The sequence below is a fragment of the Leptinotarsa decemlineata genome, unplaced genomic scaffold, assembly GCF_025532065.1.
Source record: "Leptinotarsa decemlineata unplaced genomic scaffold, Ldec_3_MD MMD2_P_RNA_scaffold_2, whole genome shotgun sequence".
Lineage (NCBI taxonomy): Eukaryota > Metazoa > Arthropoda > Insecta > Coleoptera > Chrysomelidae > Leptinotarsa > Leptinotarsa decemlineata.
The window spans coordinates 13,010,871-13,032,666 of record NW_027412529.1 but is presented as its reverse complement, the minus strand read 5'-3'; the positions used below and the strand labels follow the sequence as shown (position 1 = coordinate 13,032,666).

General features: G+C 31.8%; 3 protein-coding genes and 1 long non-coding RNA gene across 10 annotated transcripts in view; 2 read left to right on the top strand and 2 right to left on the bottom strand.

Annotated features, from left to right (window-relative positions):
• Positions 1–471: 471 nt before the first annotated feature.
• Positions 472–5,350, bottom strand: TyrRS-m (Tyrosine--tRNA ligase, mitochondrial). Its single transcript, XM_023157928.2, has 7 exons — positions 5,161–5,350; positions 4,958–5,105; positions 3,586–3,761; positions 3,317–3,533; positions 1,458–1,536; positions 738–1,202; positions 472–648 (listed from the first exon to the last, which is right to left on the bottom strand). Exons 1-7 carry the CDS (start codon positions 5,289–5,291, stop codon positions 485–487), a joined length of 1,380 nt encoding a protein of 459 aa, XP_023013696.2. The 5' UTR covers positions 5,292–5,350; the 3' UTR covers positions 472–484.
• A 2,577-nt stretch (positions 5,351–7,927) lies between these two features.
• LOC111513201 (serine/threonine-protein kinase unc-51) overlaps positions 7,928–21,796 on the top strand; it is an 88,998-nt gene continuing 75,129 nt past the window's right edge. For 5 of the 6 annotated variants that reach the window (XM_074183696.1, XM_074183693.1, XM_074183688.1 and 2 more), the window contains exons 1-3: positions 7,928–8,309; positions 8,373–8,465; positions 10,556–10,639. In XM_074183696.1, the coding sequence (XP_074039797.1) occupies positions 8,220–8,309; positions 8,373–8,465; positions 10,556–10,639 (267 nt within the window). In that variant the 5' untranslated portion in view covers positions 7,928–8,219. The remainder of the gene's footprint in view (positions 8,310–8,372; positions 8,466–10,555; positions 10,640–21,796) is intronic. The other variant, XM_074183680.1, reaches the window with a different exon arrangement.
• The window catches only part of LOC111503583 (uncharacterized), a 33,307-nt gene continuing 24,375 nt past the window's right edge, over positions 12,865–21,796 (bottom strand). For both annotated transcript variants that reach the window (XM_074183719.1, XM_074183726.1), the window contains 3 exons: positions 19,621–19,819; positions 15,127–15,930; positions 12,865–13,531 (listed from right to left, as the gene is read on the bottom strand). In XM_074183719.1, the coding sequence (XP_074039820.1) occupies positions 13,245–13,531; positions 15,127–15,930; positions 19,621–19,819 (1,290 nt within the window). In that variant the 3' untranslated portion in view covers positions 12,865–13,244. The remainder of the gene's footprint in view (positions 13,532–15,126; positions 15,931–19,620; positions 19,820–21,796) is intronic.
• On the top strand, positions 18,442–20,338 carry LOC141485976 (uncharacterized). Its single transcript, XR_012467568.1, has 2 exons — positions 18,442–19,507; positions 20,018–20,338. It is a non-coding gene; the product is annotated as an uncharacterized lncRNA (long non-coding RNA).

The following is a 21,796-nucleotide window of genomic DNA, read 5'->3' as shown; positions in this document are numbered from 1 at the left end:
TGTGACGCCACCGTGACAAAAACAATTCTAGCTGTCAGCAGTAAATTGGCGCGGTGGTAGTGCGCCTGACTCACGATCAAAAGGTCAAGACTTAACTACCTCGACTAGATCTTTTTCTTGAGATAATTTATCTAGTTGAAGTTGGGATGATTCTGCAACATTACATGACTGACAGACTGTGAATAGCCGTAATGTTCCCCAGAGTTATTAACATTGCCTACCCAGAACAAAAAGCTAAGTCAATGTAAATTGTTTAAAATTGTGTTACCCACATACAGGCTTACCCTTTGTGGGTTTCTATGTTCATTCATATATTTTGCTTTGTCCAGAATTATTTTCTATGTTTGTATATTTCTTCATAATTGTTATAGTTGACTTTTTGTGTTTTCTGGTGTTACTATTATCTTGGGGAGAAAATGAAAGTTTTTTAGATCTTCCAATATTTATATCATAAATATAATAAAACAAATATTAAGAATTTCTATCAAGACAGCCATTTAACTAGATAATAATTTTTTTTGCCTACCCTGAGTAGAGAAATATTATTTTCCAGTCTGTGAACATTGATATTAATCACTTCACTTGGATTACTTGCCTTTTGTTGATTGATGTAGAAGCCTCCAGCACAAATGATCCGTACTGCATCCTCTGAAATAAGTTACAAATTATTTTTAAATAGATACAAATAAGGGTATCTCATTATGAGAAAAAAAAAACATGAGTTAAGTACTACCTACCCTTTGTTGGGAAACATCCCACTTTCATTGCCAGTTCTAGAATGCTCTGTCCAGCTTCAGGTAAGACTTCAACAATTGTTGCACCCCCAAACAAACTGGAAACATCTTTTGCATCTATTTGTCCTAATGCACTTATACTACCCTCATATAGAGCTCTAGTGGCTCTTTGGGCCTTTATCAAACCCTCTTTTCCATGTACAAGAAGTGTCACTTGCTCAGCAAGTCTCTTCTGAGGCAGTCGCAGCTCTGGTTTTTCTCGATGTTGCCTCATAAGGTCAGATATAGCACCTAATGAATCAAAAGTGAACATTTTGAGATATTTTTCGACTTCAGAATCAGGGTGCCTCATCCAAAATTGGTAGAATGTGAATGAGGATGTTTTGTCACTGGATAACCACACGGCGTTGCCGGCTGATTTACCAAATTTGTCTCCCATTTCGGTTGTTATCAATGGAAGGGTTAAACCTATAATTGTAAAAAATTATTGTCACTTTAAAATAAAAATTTCAACAGTTTACTAGACATGGCATTCAAATGAGACCTCCTCAGAAAACTACAAAAAGAATTCAACTGAGATTTTCCCATATAACTTGAAAAAAGAAATTATTTTTGTCATGATGAAGTTGCATATCCATTCAAACAGTTTCATTACTGATAGTATACAAATAAATCAGTCCAATCAGAAAACTAACATGATAGCGGTTCTTTTTTCATACTCACCATATACAGGTTTTTCACAGGCTTTACTAATTAGTTCATGACCCGACATAATATTGCCCATTTGGTCACTTCCACCTATCTAAAACAGAACTATTTGACATATACTAAAATATAATACGATACTTGAAGGGGATAGTATAATAATAATAATAAGTTTATTTTATCACATCACTACACAATGTACAATAGTGACAAGTCAAACTGATAAACAATAATTGAACGATAGTTGTTCAAATATTCGTCAATGGAGTAAAAACAGTGCCTTAATAGTGAGTGCAAGTAAGTTGAGTGAATTTCAAGCTGATAGATCCAGTCTATAAAATTGAGGCCTCAGGTGTACGCCTCTTCGAGTAGGGTAATTATGAAACTCAGCATTTGTAAGGTACTTAGTATTATTTTTGTGAATCTTTAAAATGTTATAGAGTATAAAAAAACATGCAAGGGTAGAATTTTGAGTTTTTGAAATAGAGGACGACAGTGTTCTCTGTAAAAAGCATTGGCTATGATCCGGATTGCTTTTTTTTGCATACGAAAGGCTTTAGTATGTGACTGTTGAAGGACTCAACCTGCAAGTCTAGAAACAAATTTTTGGAATAGACTGGAATGAAATCATTTGAATCATCAGTAGTTAAAAATTATGTGAACACTGTAATCAAATATAATACTTTTAGCTCTATTTGAAAAAAAATTGAAATTCAATTATATTATATTGACATACCTTAAAAGAATAAGGCGGGTTTCAAAAACAAAAATAGAATGTTTTCCGAAATGTCGACCACTAAAGAAAGTTAAGTATACATTTTTAATTTTTTTTCGTATTGTGGGCAAAATTTATGAATATATGTAACTGACTAATTGGACTCTTCAATGGTTTATATTACCCAGCAACTTTTGGGGTGAACTTTTCAGTTTGACCTTCGGCAGGTTCTCTATTGATTTGGCTTTGTTTATTCCTCAGATTGTAGAATGTTATCTCCAAAAAAAACAGTAGGAAAACTTGAGTCCTCCATAAAAAAATTCTTTTAAAGAATATGAATCTATTTCAATTTCATAACGAATATTTGGAGTACAGACTAGGAAAAAATGATATTCTTGTAATTCAGTGTTCAATGTGTTTTGGTTTCGATTTTTTTTCCAGTTTGTGCCTGAAAGAAACTTTTGTACATGATCTATACATCTTTGTGAAAAGTTTATTTTAAATTTGATCACTAGCATTATTAAAACATGACAAATTAATTTATTGAAAGTGACAGTGATTTGTATCAAATGGTAACCAAATAGTTTAGCCATATTCTAAGTGTGAGACTATTAAGGTTAAATACATCATTCTCACTGAATTGATTGATGAAAGTTTGCAATTGATAATACACTCTATACTATAAAGAGACTACATTAACTGTGGTACAGTTATCAATGATGAAATAGTCACCAAAAAAACTTTTGGAAAAGTCATAAACTAAACACCCAAAGTGATTATTAATTCTAAAATTCGGTACCAGTAACTTCAACACTGATGTTACTATATCACTGATGCCAACATTTTTTACAACCACACCTTCCACCTTTCTTTAGGTATCCCCTCATCTAAAGTCAACTCTATTTCGCAACCCCCTATATAGTAACCCTGCGTAGGTACTTCTTTAAAAGATTAAATCCTCTAATTTTTTTCATTTGAAATATTGGTTAGATAACTCTGAATAAAAAAAAAAGAATTTCCTATGATATCAAAACGTTTCAATTCAATTAAAAGAATGTCATGTGACATGCAGTATGATGTTAAAGTCAAATTTCCTTTCGTACAAAAGATGGAGGAACACTTTTTGAAAAAATGTAAGTATATACAGTGGGATTTTGCTCACCTGGAAGGAACAACCATACGTTTTGAACAAGTGTAGCCAATCATAAGCCTGAAATAACTGGTAACTGAATTCCGTAAAACTCATTCCTGCTTGTGACTGTAGCCTGTTTTGTACACTAGTTCTCGACATTAATGTTCCCATTCTCATATACCTCCCTGCTCCAGCAATTAGTTCAATTGCATTCATTTGACTGTACCAACTCTCATTGTTGACTATCCTTGAAATAAAGCAGTAATTTAAAATTCTGTTGCTATTGGAAAACTCACTACCTTAATGGTATAAGGGGGTCTTTTTCATTCCAAAGGTACTTTTCATGATTGCGGAATACTGTTTCTATATTTTCACATACACCCACTATATTGTCATCTATAGATAATCTTGACAATTGCTCACGTTCAGTATTTCTTCCACTAGGATCTCCTATTTTTGCTGTACCTCCACCAATCTGAAATAAAAAAATGCAAGATTGAATTCAGTTTGATTTGCAAAAAACAATATGAAAAACTATTGAATTATTTGTTCTTTCATATTTTTTCAGAATTTTTGCAACACTTATGCACATGCGACTTTAATATCTGCATTGAAGAAAATGTTCTCAAATTGTTCCAGAATTATTTCTTCAAAAGGAAACAAAATGTTCATCTTGTAAATCATAAAAGTTCCTTGATGAATATAACTTGTGGTGTACCTCAGGGATCCAGTCTAGGACCTGTGTGGCTCCAACATAAATTAAATTTCAATAAACCATCAACTTACATGAATAAATTGAAAGGAACTGACAATATGTTTACAAATCTCCTACTTAGCACAGCTAGTACAACTTGAATAGTATGGAAGGAAAGCAAATGCATTGTTTGATTATTTACATTGTTTTTGTTTAGAAAATGAATATTTTGAATTGAATTATGTTGAAACAACAAAATTTTTAGGTTTATATTGTTCAAATTTGTATGGAGAAAATATATAAAGTATATTAGAAAAAATATCGCCGCTGATTAGTATTTTCTATAAAATAAAGAATAATATACCACTTCGATTTTTGAAAAACCCTTTAAATCGCCACAGAATAAGTACCCTATTTGGAATCAACAATGAATTTATGTAAAACAAACAAATTATTAGATATCATCTCTCTATATAGATTAAAATATGCTGTTTCATTTATTACATCAAAAATAAAATCAAAATTTCAACTTTTCCCGAAACACGTCACATTCAATCATTAAATGAGAGTATAAATTATTATAGGTTATTATTTAGGTTATTATTATTTAAAATTTAATTTTGGAATAAAGTTAAGATGGAACTTTTATCTATAATTCTATTCCTCTAAAAAAAAAAGCAAATAATGGATACTGAAATTCAAAAATTTGTTGAAATCGGAATTGATCAAATAACGACAAGAAATTGTATATGCATTGATTTTCTATTTATTTTATCTTTGAATATACATGGCAACAGACCTTTGAGTGCATCTCAATATTTCCTTCTTTCCAGTATTTTGAAAGTTGTTCACATTTTTTAAATATTTAATTTTCAAGTTATTGTAGGTAAATGTTCAGTTGGTTTAATAATCCCTATATATATTAAAGATGAAATGTTTATGTGGATAATAAAAAAAATATTGAATAGTATACATACTACAGCTATAGTCTTATGTCCTCCTCTTTGCCAATGCAGTAAATTAAAAAGTACCAACAAATTTCCTACATGTAAACTATTTGCGGTTGGGTCGAATCCAGCATATACAGTCTGGTAACCGGAATTGAAAATATCAGTTACGACATTTCTGAAAAGTGACTTTATAAGAAGTTGTTACCAAAAGTGTGGGAATGAGTTAGTACGCTGCATTATCGGGAAAAATATCTTGGAACATGCCACGATCTTTAAGTTTCAGCATATTCCTATTTGAAAAATATCTGCTTTGTGAAAATATTTTAAATTGACCATGTTTCATTAAAATTTTCACAAACATCTCTGCAAGGTTAGAAGTTAGAACTTTAAATTATTGTAGGTTAGAACAGAACGGTCAATTGATCTACAAACAATAGTATAGTTAAAAGCAGTAGTCTGAGTATTCCCACTTTTTGGTAATGAGTCAGCGCGCATAATCGAATCGTAACAGGTAGTTTTCCGATGCGCTATGTTTTTTCTGTATCCAATCTTATGCCACACACTAGTTTTGCAAAAACTAGGTCTAATTACTATATATGGAATTGTAATATTTTGTAATTATATTTTTAAATGTATTCAAGAGGTCTATTTGTAGTAGATACAAATTATATATTTTCAACGAGGGCTACACGCATAAATAAATGAGTAATTCAATTAAATTGTGTTGTTCTTATTTGTAGCACGTTTTCTGGATGTCCTCAGCCAAATGGTAAATGAGCCAACACTCATTTCCAACAATAGTCAGATTATCAGAAGATTTTATCAGTGGAACAAATAGAATAAAAAAAATCCAAGCGTTTCTCATAAAAGTTGTTTCACTGTCGAGTTTATATATATATATATATTATTCTTTCAGTGAGCAGCGTATGAAATGTCAAACGCTGACAAATTCACTCCTGACAGGTGATTTATGGATAGTCATAAAAATAGAACTGTGACACAGAAACATAAAAAGTTCCGATAAGAGTAAACTACTGCTTTTAGCATATACTGTGTACAAACTAGGCAGAGTACGAGGTGGTCCCAACGAAGAAAATACTGACATCTTGGAAAAACAATGTATTTAATTTCAACATAACCTGCTTTCAGCTCTATACTTCTTCTTAGCGACGTTCAATGAGTTCGATACCCTTTTAATAATGATGTTGTAAATCATACCCTGAAGAAAATAATGCCAGCCGCCACTGGTAGCCATAAACCAATCGTGACATAGCTAAGAGCGCGCGAATGTACGATGTTCCCTGCCGCTCTGAATATAACGAGAATAATGCTACCGATTTCGATGGAATTTCGACGAAATTTTCTAGCGCATTCGATTACGATATATAAACGCTAGCCCCGAGCATATCAACACAGTCAAGTGCAAGTTACAGTGCGGTACGCAAAGTGTGGCGATAGACATTCGATTAATACTTGTGATGGAACCTTTGGTGTAGTAATGAATATTATTGGAGTTTTTTCCTAACATCAAACTGTTATTTCAACACTTCGACACGTGTTTTGATCACCAAGTGATCATCTTCAAGAGAAATTGATGAAAATGATCAGTTTGATCGAGGTGTTAAAATAACGGTTTGGTTTTGGGAAAAAACTGCAGTACTATTCAATCGAATATTGATTGAAGTTTTAGTTGAAGTGTTTGTTGTACTCAAAGTAAAATAAAGTTAAGTTTGAATATTTCAGTGTAGTCAATTATTGGCCAACCTAAGGGGAAAAAGGTGACAATAAGAATTGTGGTGCTTCTCAAAATAGCCATTAACTGCCGTCATAACGTCTTCATCATTGGAAAATCTTTTACCACTAAGCCATTTTTCAAGTTTTGTAACAGAAAACAATTCGAGAGGGCTGAATCTGACGAATAAGGTGCATGAGATAGCAATTTAAATATTAATTTGTTAATTTTGGTCATTGCGATAATGGATTTGTGGGCTAGTGCATATGTCAAATGCGGCCGTTTTTGCTTGATAGGTTGCAATAAATCTGTATAATACTCCCCGTTGATAGTATTAAATTTTATAAGATAGTCAAAAAAAATTATCTCACGCGCATTCCAACAAAACAGATGCGGGGTCTTCAAAATTAAAACATATGCTTTATATAGATTGTGTACTTTCTAATACAGTGATATTTTTCAACCAACTATCGCTACACTGGGTTTTTTCTCATATTTTTTTTCGTAAAAAACACCTAATTTCTCATATGGAGTGACTTCCACCCTTGAAAGACCTTTATGTTTTTCATTTCACATACATGTTCCCCTTTACGTGATTATCCGAACCAACCGGCCTGGATACCGGCGTGAATAAAGGGAGCCCCCTACTTCACCTTCTTTGAAAATTCCCACACAGTGAATTGATTTTCACAGTGAACGAGCGCAACACAATTAATATTAGTTTGAAAAACTGAAAAACACAACACAATCTTAAACTAGTTTAGAATCATTTTTCAGTTTATGTTGCTATAGAAATGTGTTTTTTTAGTTTTTTAAATTATTATTTATATTCCATTTTTCATTTTGGCTTGCTATTTCAAGCCCATATGTTTTAATATAAAATATATACCTATGCACAGACAGTGTGGTTGTCTCACTTGCTCTCACACAGAGACTGTGTGAGGAAATTATTTATTCCTGGCAATCCTGATCAGGATACTGAGATAAACTCATGAAGTTATTGTATTGTCAAGAGTACTTGATAAGTGTACGAAGTTTAAAATACATGTGCCCGTTTAAAGTTAGTCAAAATTGAATCCAAAGGAGTCGGTTACAAACAAACATACAAGTGAAGCTAATATAAGCGTGTTAAAAAAAGCCTAGCGACGTTATCGGCACGTTCGCCCCCTACCACGGAACTCAATGGTTTTTAGGTACAGATCCGCGGCAGACTTTCTTAACTAAAAAACGTCAACTTCAAACATTAGAAGAAGAAGATTACATCCAAAAATTCATCTTATAAACAGGAAGTTATTTACTACATTTCTGTGGTGAGAGTTTTTCTGAGTATAAAGAATCTGGGTTTTGTTTCTATTTTTGTCAAGTAGATCATTTGATTTCGTTAGAAAATAAATTTATTATTGGTAAATTGAGAGTGATTTGTGTAAGATCAAAATGTAGGTAGGACATTCACAAACATAGAGTGTTCCTATAAATTGAACAAGAGCATAGTGAAATCATTGTTATTGTTCTATATAAATTTTGTTTAATTGAATAACTCTGAAAACTAGTGCAATCATGGAAATCATTGGTGATTATGAATATCATCCCAAAGACATTATTGGTACTGGTGCATTTGCAGTGGTTTTTAAAGCCAGATTCAGGGAGGTCAGTCAGTATATCACTAATTCAGTTGGAGTTGTATTGAATGTTCATTGGACTATTTTTCAGGACCATTCCCGTACGGTAGCTATTAAAAGCATATTAAAGAAAAATTTGGCAAAGTCACAAAATCTACTTGGAAAGGAGATTAAAATTTTAAAGGTAAATTTGTTAATTACTACTTTATGTTTAAACTCTCATATATCAAGGTTTTTGATTGAGTTTTCATTATTGTTATTTCATTAATTGATTTCCCAAAACTTAGAATATATTTTTTATGAATGAAGTTCTTACAATATATAACCATGATCCTGATTGCTGTTCAATTCCGCTGCATGAAGACAAAGGAAATTGCCATTTCATTCAATTCAATTTGTAAATTGGAGACAAAATTTAGTGATTTGAGATTGTCTGAACTTTCAAGTCAACAATATATGTCAACAATAAATAAATAGTCGAAGAAATGTTTACTGTGGTTCAGAGGAAAAGTTATGTCATCCTTCAAAAATAAAATAGTTTAAACAAGGTTTACTGATCCCACTCATTCAATGTCCATAGTGAAAAGTACTTATTTCAGATAGGTTTGTGTATGATTTACACATCTATTCTATTGTAATAGTTAAAATTAGGTGATTGTGGATGAATGGACTTATTTTTTAAATTCTGTTTATTCTTTTAGTCTTATGTAAGTGATGCCAATTGTTGGAGAATTTTTCAATTTTTGGAAAATTTGGTACTGGTTGAGGAATCAGAAAATTTGAGAAATTCTGGGAAATATTGATATTACCAAAAAAAATTAATATTTTTTGTGACTGATGTTTTTTGACGATATCTCCAGCCATTGAGCAATTTCCTCGAAGGTCATACACTCTGCAGATAAGGAACAAATAGTAATAATGTTCGTCTTATTCCATCAACCACCAACCACCAACCCTTTGAGTCTTGAGCTAAAAATCTATTCAAATTTCATTCAATAAGAATTTTTCCATTCTTTACTAATCATAGTAAAGAAGTCGTTTCCAAAATAGAACTTCTTTTAAAATAAATTTAGATTGAAAATTTTTATTTTTTAACTTGCCAATAGGCATATGCCTAAGGGCATTTTTGGGGAATAAGTGTTTCACAGTTTGTTTATCCTCTTTATAGTAAAGAATGTATTAATAGTGCATGATGTTTCAACCATTATCAAACATTGTGGAGCACCTCCATGAGTTTTCACAGATTTCTATGTAATCGTACATTGAGACAGCAGTGGATACATTTTTGTCACAATTCCGATAATTGGAACTCTTTGAATGATCATTTTCAAAATAAACTCTTCACAAAGATGTTATAGATCATGCACACAATTTCATTCACACACAATGTAATACATAAAATTTCGCTTACATGAACATTTATCATCTTTTCATTATATTATACATATTATTTATGTATGTATCCATCCTGAAGGTGAACCTGTATGAATTGATTTTGTATTTACTTTCAATGTCTTCATTATAATAATGTCTTGAATAAAATGAGTAAAATATATACATTTATTATTACTTTTCTACCGAATATGGTACTTTATCATTTGTTGATGTCAGAACAAAACTAAACATTTCATTTAATTAAAATGATCCTTGACACACACTTTTCATTACTATGTGGTACTAAAAGTGGAAGTTACTATTAAAATAAGAAATTGTACGATTGCCTCTAGCTTTTAAATTAACGACATACTTCCTGCGGAATTGTGTATTGAAAAATCCTCAACATCCTTTCGATAGTGTACACTAACAATGTTGCTTGTGTAGTTTGGTTCTTCAATCAAACATATGGCCGTTTTTCGTATATGTGAGCAAAGGTATAATTTGAGCTTAACCAAGTAATAACCTTTGTAAAGGCCTCTTTAACTCAGTTTGAAATCATGTTCCAAGTTCTGAGAGCTGTTTCCACTTTTTTAGTAATGTAATTGTGCCAAGACATATTGCTATCCAATTCGAAATTGTTATTTGATGGATAAGTACAATCATCTTCCTTTTGATACTTTGAAAACTGATAAATCTCGTTCTGTGTAAATAATATTGAAAACTCCAATCAAGGCTCAATTTATCACTCATTCAATCACATGGCAGTGTCCGCCATATGCGAAAATTATGACATTTCGCAACCTCCTACTATATAGGGTTCAAAGTTGAGTTTCTCCATAATGTTTTGTTCATTTCCCCATTTAAAATCTTCTCTCACATAAATTGTTTTTTTTCAAGGAATTGACTGAGCTGCATCATGAAAATGTTGTGGCCCTATTGGATTGCAAGGAGTCTTCAAATAATGTTTATTTAGTAATGGAGGTGAGTATACAAATTTATTTTTATACTAAGGCAATGCGAAAGTTGAAATATTTTTTAACATATCTGATGACTCCAATTATGTATAAATACAATTCATATTTTTATAATTTGGGATAATCAAAGTTTTGTCACCCCTTATGATTTTAAGATGCATCCTTGACAGCTTCCATCATTGTTCACAATAAAAAAAGGTGTGATTTTTAGTGATTTTAATTATAATCCATATACATTGTCTATGAGCCGGTTTATACATCCTAGTTCCTCTCTCAATTTTAATTCGAATAATTTAATTATTCAAATATACCATATTAAAACTCTTTTAGTCTTTGTCCTTAAATTGTGACCTTGAAAGTTCTTGCATTTCTAATTTTAAGACTATGATCAAACCAACTAAGACAACATTCATAATGGGCATAACCACAAACAGGTACTTTTTCTTTAATTAATAAAATTAAATGACCTTTAACTAAAAATACTGGTTGATGGGTTGACTGAATTCAGTTTGATGTAGACATTGACAGCTGATCTAGAAAACCCAACATTTTTGAAATTCTATGCAAATCACACAATTACGTTTCGATTGGTGTAACACTATCACATGTCGTCAGTCTTAATTTTCAGGATTGAAATTATGCTGTATGCTTGAAAATTCTCAAGAGACTCAAATCAAATTTTGTTGACAAATCCTACTAGCTGCTTACAGATGAAGTTCAACTCAAAATGTTCATTAATTGCTTTTTCACATTATAACAGTTTGTAGGTTAGGCAGTATGTGTACGCCTTGTTATAGGCTTATGCCTCTTCAAAGGCACAGATAAAGTTAACATTAACAAAGAAAACATGTAAAATATAAAAGTTACATATGAATAGTTACATAAAATCTATACTTATAATTGCGAAAGTCACTCACTTAACACTCACTCATTCATCTCTGTTTCTCCGTACTGGTAAGTCCTAGGGAGCTGAAATTTGGTATATAGGTGTTTCTTAGGTCTTAGATGCGCACTAAGGAAGGATTTTCAAATATTCCAACTCGGACGCATTCCATGGGGGTAAAGGAAACGCGTTCACATATGAAAATTACCTTTTCACCATTTTTCTCCGTTCCGCTATATTTTCGGAGGCTGAAATTTTGTATGTAGGTTCGTTTTATGTTTTAGATTTGCAATAAGAAAGGATTTTTGAATATCACTGGGGATAAAGCAGCGCGTTTACATATGAAAATTATCTTTTAATCACTGTTTCTCCATGCCTTTGTATATAATATTTAGTATCAGCATTGCATCCGTGTGAAGCCGGGGCGGTTCGCTAAAAGTATATATAAAGGATATATAAGATCCTGGTTCAGGATCAATAATTGTGAAATTCATTCAAAATGGCATTGTTGTGATCTAGATTTTTGGAATATCACATTACCTGCTATTTTCATGTGGCAAAAGAAAGCAGATACGTATAAATATGTACAACAAATAAGAATCGGTTATCAAACGTATATTACTCAACGTCAACACCTAATAACAAATCTGAAGCTACTAAGTTATCAGCCTTTTAAAAACGAATTCAGCTGATTCTGTTCAAATGAGTTTGCAAAGAATGAAATTGTCTTTATTTAAACTGATTCACTTTCAATCATTAACTTTAAGCCTCTCTATATACAAAAAATGCAAGAGAGTATTTTAGCTAAAAGGATTGAGTTCTCTGTCGATCCCATAGATGGCGTCTTTGTAAGGGGAGATGTCATCGCCCTTGTTTAATAAAGTGTTACTTGAATAATAAATTTATATGGAGAATAATAATTATACGCATCATCATCAGTTTGGATTTAAAAAAAGTTGAAGTAAAAGTTTGAGTAAAAGCTATTAACAAACATTAGCTAACAACATACTTAAGTTTTTGAGGATGAACAATAATGTGTAACTATATTTACTGATCTGTCAAAGGATTTTGATTGTGCCAGGTAGTAAATTATATTTGATTAATTTAACATAGATGTTGTTCCACCGCGAAGTTCTAGCAGGATTGTTCTATTCAAAGGGATGTTTAACGGGGATCCATAATGCGTCCTTTCATCTTTCTACATTAAGCCAATGACTTACCTTCAGATATGCATTTGACTTATTAACTATTTTATATGACTTATATGTCCACAAAATACTTTCACTGTCTTTTATATATTCTAAAATAATTTTATAATTTTTAAACAGGTGTGAAGTATGTAAAAGTAATAAACAAATTAATGAATTTTAATCAAAATTATTACGAAACATTATAATAACTTTATAATTTTAACAAGTACACGAACATGATATGATTTTACTGAAATATCTTACAAAAATTCTTATAGCTAATCTTTTTATACAGTTCACATCTCTATTCTAAATATTTATTTGAATCTTAATTATATAATGACCCAGTTAAAAAGTTCTGAATGAAAGAATAAAAAGTAGTCTAATAAGCACTTCTCTCTGAACTATTAGAACTCTTGCTAACAAGATTTTTACACTTGTCAAGAGTACTCACTGGTAATCATTGTTTGTTCAGGTTGTTATTGAGCAGTTTAATACTAATTTTTTTGTTTACTTGTGTTTTTGTTAGATTTAATAGTTTATGCAGTGACATTTTCTTCTTTCTCATTTTTAATTTCGACTTTTGAACTTTCTTCTGGAACCTTCATTAGTGGTTTCATTTCCGTCCCTTCTTCTACATCGCACTTGACAACTCCATTCCGTGAAGATGTATTGTTGGTACGTTTCTTTTTCTTGATGTAGTGGTAAGAAAAAGCTGCTACGCCAACAGCAAGTACAGCAACGAACAGAGTTACGAGAATTTTGTTATCGTTCCTACCGGTATTCCGTTCGCTCGATTCTCCAATTCCACCAATTGATGCCGTTTCTGAAAAAAGTAGTAGGTATTGATGAAATTTATTCATAATATTCAACAGGAATTTTTTATCGACGGAATTTAAATATTAGTGGAATCAATTTTCAGATAAGACAAGAATAATATTTTTTTACTTCTCATAGAAAGGAGTTGGGGCATGATTTGGAATATGAAGTTTGTCTCAAGTCCCTAGTGTCACAAATGCTCTAATACTTTGAAAAAGAAGCCATTCTCTCTATCTATCAAATATATGATATTATTTGATATTATCTAAATTACTCAACAGCTTGTCACATTATTCTCTTACGTTTTGAAATTAAATACATTTAAAAATATACTTCGGTAAAAAATGTTGACCTTGAATGCTGGAACACCACAAGTCAGCATACTAGAACCTCTTCTTTAGTTATCAAAAGTAACTGACTGGAACTATAGTATATTAATAACTTTCAATGAAATTTTCATCATCAAACCTTACCGTGAATATATGATGGAATTGGCCGATACTTGATGAAAATCCATACTAACATATTCAAAAAAACAATTTATTGTGAGATTTTCACTAAACTGTTTTACAAAAATGCAACAAGTGTTTTGCCATACAATGGCTTCTTCGGGCATGTTTTCACTAACTAATTCTACACATTCAATGAAGTATCTACATTTCAAGTACCTGATTTTTACCTAAGTTTGTAATGAATTAAATTACCTGAGCTTATGTCCCAGTTTCCACATTTGAAAAAATATTCAGTAACAGGAAGTTATTCAATTCTAATTGACGATTCAGTAAATTACCCGAATTTCCGAGTCTATTGATTTCTAAACATTCCAGAAGATTGAGTTTCAAACTCCACTCTTCTGAATGTAACACATCGTATTCATGATTGAACTCATGTCCTTCTGCTAAGAGGTGGTTTGCAAATGTGGAATTGGTCTTTCTATTTACAAAACTACTTCTATGCTCTTTAATTCTTTGGGAAAATGTTCTCCCTGTTTGGCCAATATACAGTTTTAGACAAGACCCACAAGTCAGCTCATATACTCCTGATCTACCGAGATTGTTTTGTGAAGGACTATTTTTTTGAGTAATATTATTTAATTTTTAATGTATATTGTCATCAAGATTCAGAGGATACCTAATCTTCTGTTTGCACCTGATCACAATCATAGTAATTAATAATTCTAATAGTAGATGATGATCAAAAAGAGTAATATTTACTCGATGAAGACATAATGTTCCGAAATAGAAGAATTAGTTTCAAAACTAGTAACGTAACTATCCTTAGCACCTAAGGATAGAGAAAAAAAAGTGAAAATGATCCAATATTTAAATTAACTAGGCGAGTGTAAGTATTTCAAAACATTTTTCAATATAGACTCAAAATTATAAGTATTGAAATAACCAATTCTTCACAAATTATAGAGAAGAAGGTTATAATATTTTACTGAAACTGAATTCCAGTATGGTTCTAGCTCAAGAAAGCATAACTTTCACGTTATCAACTTTAAAATATATTTTAGTAACGAGTCATATTTGAGATATTTGACCGGTTGCCAGAGACAAAAATAAGCCACTGGGAGTGTAAAAAAAATTAAATGATACTTACTAATATTTTCGTTTGTCTTCAATGTGTTCAATTTATCTTCTGTTTCACGCAAATCACTGTCAATGTTATAAACTGCGACACCACTTTGTTTATCGTTGATTTCTTCTTGAGATAGTCGTTTTTCATTGACGTCCAATTTCTTTTTATTCTCAATGTGTTCATTTTCAAGTAACCCAGAACCTTTGTCACTGCTTTCTGGTTTTTCCTCTTCTTTGGCTTTTGCCTCTGTTGCTTCTGGTGCAGATTTCGACTTGTCATCTGGTATTGCAGATTTCAAGACTGATTCTGTTATAACTGATACTATCGGCGCCACTTTGACAGATGTAACAGGATATTCAAGGTCTATGGTATTGGTTTTTGCTGGGTTAAGGTCTATTGGAGCTACTGCAGTTGATACAGCAAGTGATGCTTCTGTTAGTGCTTTGTTTGAAGCAGTTGTGTCTACGTATATTGGTGCTGTGTCCACTGATACTGTCTCTAACGGAGCTATCGGCTCGGCTTTTGCTCCAAGTACTGCTTCCACCTGAGGTACTGTTTCTACATGAGGTGGTGCTTCTACCGGAGGGACTGCCTCTACCGGAACTTTCACTGGTATTGCTTCTAGAGGGGTTGATTCAGCTGGAGTAACGGAGTCTGGAGGTATTGATTCTATTGGAATGGTAATCAATTTTTCTGGTACTGAGTTTGCAGATTCTGAATGTACCGGTTCTGATTCTTTTTTTGCTTGTTCTACTGGCGAAGATACCACGGGAACTGACTGTTCGTATTCCTTATTTTCTTCGATTTGGTGGTCCACAGGAGCATCTATAAGATTAATTTTCGTTTTCATAACATATCGAAGTTTTCTGTCATATTATGAATTGAAGTGCTGTTGACATTGAAAGTAGAGATCTGAACGATTTAGATCTACTTAGATCTGAACGATTTAGATCTACTTAGATCTGAACGATTTAGATCTACTTAGATCTGAATCTACTAGACTTAGATCTACTAAGACCGTATTACAATGTCTTTAACTACATCATATGAACCTATTGGTAACACTTTGTTGTATCAGTAAGGGTTTACTCATTTTGGTATTTAATTTGACACTTTTTAAAATCGTTGCAGATGTCAAAATGCTTTATTAATTGTAAACAATTACGAGAAATTTCATTTTTCATAACAGATTATGAAAAGTTCATTCATTTAGTTGCCAATTACGAAAAACGAAACTATAGTGTAGTAAATAGTGGTTTTCTCGTTTATACTCAATGAAATCATTTAAGAATAATTACCCAATGAGGCTTTTTAAGGAGCGTACTCAATAGTGAGGCATTTCAAGTCGCATTTTCTATAGAAGACCTCAAATTGATAAAAGGTTCTTACTATTTAGAGACATTTGTTGAATTGGTAATTTCATCTTTTCAAAAATAATGAAAACAAAACATTTTATATCACAATTAGAAAGAGTATTACCTTCGTTCAACAGTTTAATATTGTTAGTGTAAAATTTCTAAGGTTTGAAGTCTTTTATATCACATATTTTCTTTCACAATTACCCTTTTGGCATTTCACATTTAATAGTAACTAAATTTTATATCCTGATTATCAATTTTATCCTCAAATTGGGAATGGTTTTTTTAATGTTCCACATATTCAAATATTTAAATTGCCAGAAATCTGAGTTGAAAAATGGAATTCAAAATATTTTTTTTCCAGAATAATTAATGAAGTGCTGTCTTATTTTATGAAATTGATCCAGAAAATCGTAATATGGGCTACTTTGTAGGGAAGTGTATGAAGTCTTCATTGAAAATTCAGGTTGTTCGGAAGAGTATGCATGTCGTTTCCTATCTATTACATTGCCCAATTATTTCGGATGCACTATATGTATATCTTAAACCTTTGCACTATTAACTAATGCCTCAGCCAATAACATTGTCATATACAAATCGAATAGGACTGTATTTAAAATAAATTAATAATACCCTGCTTTTGAAACCAATCTTGAAGAATAGTATATTGTTTGTGAGACGGTAGGGTACATTCGTATTTGTGAATAGTCAATTGTGATTGGTTCTAAGGTTCAATAGTCATAGAAAAACTGTAGAAATGTATCGTAGAAATCAGTGAAATTTTGTGACACTGATTTTAAAGAATTGAAGGAATATATAACTGGTTAAAGAAGAATTTCCATTGGAAATATGAAGTGAGACTTGTAAAGTTTTCGAAAAGGAGAATTGGAATGTGCTGAAAAGAGGATTATTGATTTGAAGAATATTTTCTAAAAGTATGAGTATCAGATAACAATGAGTTGGTTAAAATGAGGAAGATAATCAAATTTAACTTAATGTTATCCTATGACAAGAATTTTATTAATAGTGACTACCTAATTATTTTAAATAATATCAGTGTGAAGTATGAAGTTTCAAGTGCGAGATGATAAAAAATCATCCTTCCTAAGATTTAGTTATGCCCCAAATGGTCATGATCACAGTTTACTGTTAAAATCACAGCACGGTTTAATGAAACAGGTGAATTCAATAAAATTTCTAGGACTTACTCTTACTGAAGATTGTAAATGGAATCAACATATTAATGAAATATGTAAAAAAATAACGCCTATGTGTTACTGTATCTATTAACTCAGTAAAATTATAGATAAGTCGGTGGTACTCATGTACTATCATGCCCATTTACACTCAACAATCTCATATAGTATAGTAGCTTGGGGCCTATCACGTGAGGCACAAAGGGTATTTATTTTACAGAAGAGAGCTGTCAGAAACATTCAGAGTGTAAATAGACGTACTAGCTGCAGAGATCTATTCAAAGTTTTAAGAATATTAACTCTCCCATGCATTTATATGTATCAGCTGTTAATTTTTGTAAAATCGAATCAGCGACCTTTTACCTTCTTAAACAAAAATAATTACGGCACAAGAAATTCAACATTGTTAGAAATACCAAATCATAGACTGGCTATTTAACAAATTGCCACATCATGTTAGAAAAATGTCACTAAGAAAATTTAAACCGTTCCTAAAAAACTTTCTGATTGATAAAGCCTACTACTCCATTGAAGAGTTTATAAATGACTTATCAATATAACTGAAGAATTGAGATTGTCATCTAGGGTTGTTAATATATTATAATTTTACCTAGTTATAAGTTTTAATATATAATTTTACATAACTGTTCATATCCTATATGTACATAATTTTTTCTTTTTTATAAGTTTATTTATATCATATTACACTGACTTGTTCTATATCATTGAGTTATGATCCAGAAGAACCAATAAAATATTATTATTATTATTATTATTATAACATCAATCATTAAGTGCAGGTCGGTCGATTCGACGTGGGTGCTTTGTTTACTCACTCAAATCGACCGCCGTGTTGGTCGGTGGTTCAAGCCCTCGGCTGAACGATCGATTTTCACTTGCTATCATCCTACCCGTGTTAGGAATCACACGTTAAAAGGTAAGACCTCGTTAGTCGTTTCGACTTCTGAGGGTTGTCGTTCGTAGGGGTACGACAGCTGGTTAACGGAAAACATATTTTAAACATATTTTTTTCATTATATTTTAATAAAAAATTTACAATTTTAGACTCATTTCTATTTTTTATCTGAAAATTTAAAAATATTTCTAGAAAATGAATAAAGTTTTAAACCCCAAGTTGTGTTGAATCAATCTTAATTAGAGTGCCCAATTTATTGATTTGTGCCCAAATTATCGATTTATTAAATACTAATAAACGTATTTGAAAACCCAGTAAAAAACGTGAAATAACTGAATTTGGAGATCTTCAAAAAGTATTTTATTTGTATGACTATGAGATACTCCTCAGGAATTAAGCTAAAAGTGTGGAGTGATTTGCTGCAAATATTCACTGTATGTTCTGATGGAACAGTTAGGGCAATTATGAGTTATTAGAAGAAAAAATTCAGAACTCAAAGTATAAATCATCAAGTAAAACAATTTATAAAAAAACAAACAAATGACCACTGCAAATACCATGAAAGGCACATATCAAAATTCTATAACAGCAACTTTAACTGATTAGGAAGTAGTTATTACATTAAAAAATGTACATAGGACATGAGAATAGATGCTAGGATATGACTGTGGATTGTAAAATTTAAACATTTATTTTAGTACCATATATTTTTGAATGAAAAAATAAATTTACTGATATCAAGCCACTCTATTTTAGGGGAAGATATATTAAATTTTTCACTGTCATAATTTAAAACTGTCCAACTGTTGAAGGTATAATAAATGTAAATTATTTAGAGGGCAACTTGTAGTAGCTTTTGATTTATGGTTTATATCTGTAGGCTTATCAGTTGTAGAATAACATGGGAATTGGACAATAAACGCAATAGAATGGTGAATCTAAAATGAAAGTAATTTTTGACAACATATTTTCATCTTTAATTCTGCTCTACTCGAATACGAATGATTTAAATTTCTGATAAATAAAAATTATGAATTATTCTTACCGTCTCCTGAACCTTCCTCTAAAACGTCAGATACGTCTCGTTTTTTGATATCAGATTTGTTTACTTTGGGCTTTATTTTGATTTTTTCGCAGTTTATTGGTTTATCTCCCAAAGTAAAATCATTGTTTTCGCATAACTTCTTGAAAATTACATCCCACTCTGGTTTTTGCTCTTGAACTTTTTCTTGTCGCCATATGTTCTGAAATGATTGTATGAAATATTGGTTAGAAGTTTTTGGTACTCGTAGAGATTCGAAAAGCGTTGTTACAAACATCATTTAAATATTGTTTCTATGTCTATTGTAATATTTGTAATCTAACTGTCCCAATTAATATTATTATGTGATCTGATTATATCTTGCGATAAAACATATTTAATATATTTCTGATTGTTTCAGACAAGGCATAAATGTCAGGATTAAGTAAAGAGACAGTAACAACCTTGAATTCTGCATCACAGTGACGTTAAATTGCTGTGTTTGGTATTTGGCACAATTAAAAAATTAAACAAAATTAAACAAAATTAAATCTTGATCTTTCTACTGAGGTTATGATAAGAGGATGACATGACAATTTTATTGAGAATGCTTTGAATACAGGACATTCATCATAAATACCATTTGAAAATTGAAAAAATGTCTCTTATGATATTTTGTACGAGGTCTGTTGAAAAAATAAAGTGAATGCTCAAATTTAACGGGCTACGTACGTTCAATTAACGATTATTTTATTTCTTTATGTTGGTATAGTCGAAGTAACCGGTAATGTGAATAGTTAAAGCTGTCGGCGATCTCAAAGGCCAAAAAAAACCAATAAAGAGAAATAAAGCCGCTGCCAACTAGTCCACGCGGACTGAAGAATTAGCGGTTTGAATTGGATAATTTTTACTAACCGAGTTTTATGATTAGCTGAAGAGCCATAAAATTAATTTTGAAGTCATGTTACGGTGACGAATAGAATGCGAGGATGGTTATACCCATCGTGTTGTCACTGTTCAGTTCAGGAACTGATCGCGATTTGAGTGTTGAAATTCGATATTGGTGCAGTTATAATCACTTAAAATTTTTGTTATCTGTTTAAAATGTGGCGTCCTTGGACAAGTACTAATAGTATAACGAATAAAAACCCTCTATTCCTCTTGCATATGCAGTTGCTATGAATGAAACACACAAATATGTGGTGACCTAAAAGTCATAGGACTAATACTAGGTCTTCAGTGCGGATTTAGGAAGTTTTGCTATTTTCTTCGCCTTTGGAACAGTAGGGCAACACAGAGCCATTATCAAGTAAAAGAATGACCTCCGAGAGATAAATATATCCCAGGTCAAGCTAACGTGAAGAATATACGTCTTGTTAATCCCAAAAACGTTTTGTTACTTCCATTATACATCAAACTGGGGTTAATGAAAAATTTTGTAAAAGCATTAGACAAAGAAGGTGATGAATTCAAATATCTTAAACACGTGATGCAAAGCTAAAAAAAAATCTGTTTTAAAATCTGTTTTTCCGTTAACCAGCTGTCGCACCCCTACGAACGACAACCCTCAGAAGTCGAAACTTGTGCGAGCTAAGGATTAACGAGGTCTTACCTTTTAACGTGTGATTCCTAACACGGGTTGGACGGTAGCAAGTGAAGATCGATCGTCCAGACTAGGGCTTGAACCACCGACCAACACGGCAGTCAATTCGAGTGAGTGAACAAAGCACCCACGCCGAACCGCTTGGCTACCGGCTAAAGGAAGGTATATTTGTTATACCACAAATTAGAAAACTACTGAGTGATCAACAGTTTGATAAAAAATTAAGTAATGTTGAATTAGCTGCGTGGAGTCCTTTCAAAAGAATTGTTTCGGAATTTTTAGGGAACAAGGAAGTAGAAAATTACGAAACACTTGTAGAAGAACTACTTCAAGACTACTGCAGAATGGAATGTCGCACGTCTCTCAAAATCCATTTCTTGCACTCACATTTGGATTTTTTCCCAAAAAATTTGGGTGCTGTCAGTGACGAACAAGGGTAAAGGTTCCACCAATGGGATGAGATGAAATGATGGGGGATTATTGTTGGTTTATTATGAGGGAAAACGATGAAACTTATAAACGAAAGTCAACATTTGCAAAAAGGTTATGCACAAAAGACTTCATTTGAATGTTTCTTCATGTGTATTGTAAATAAAG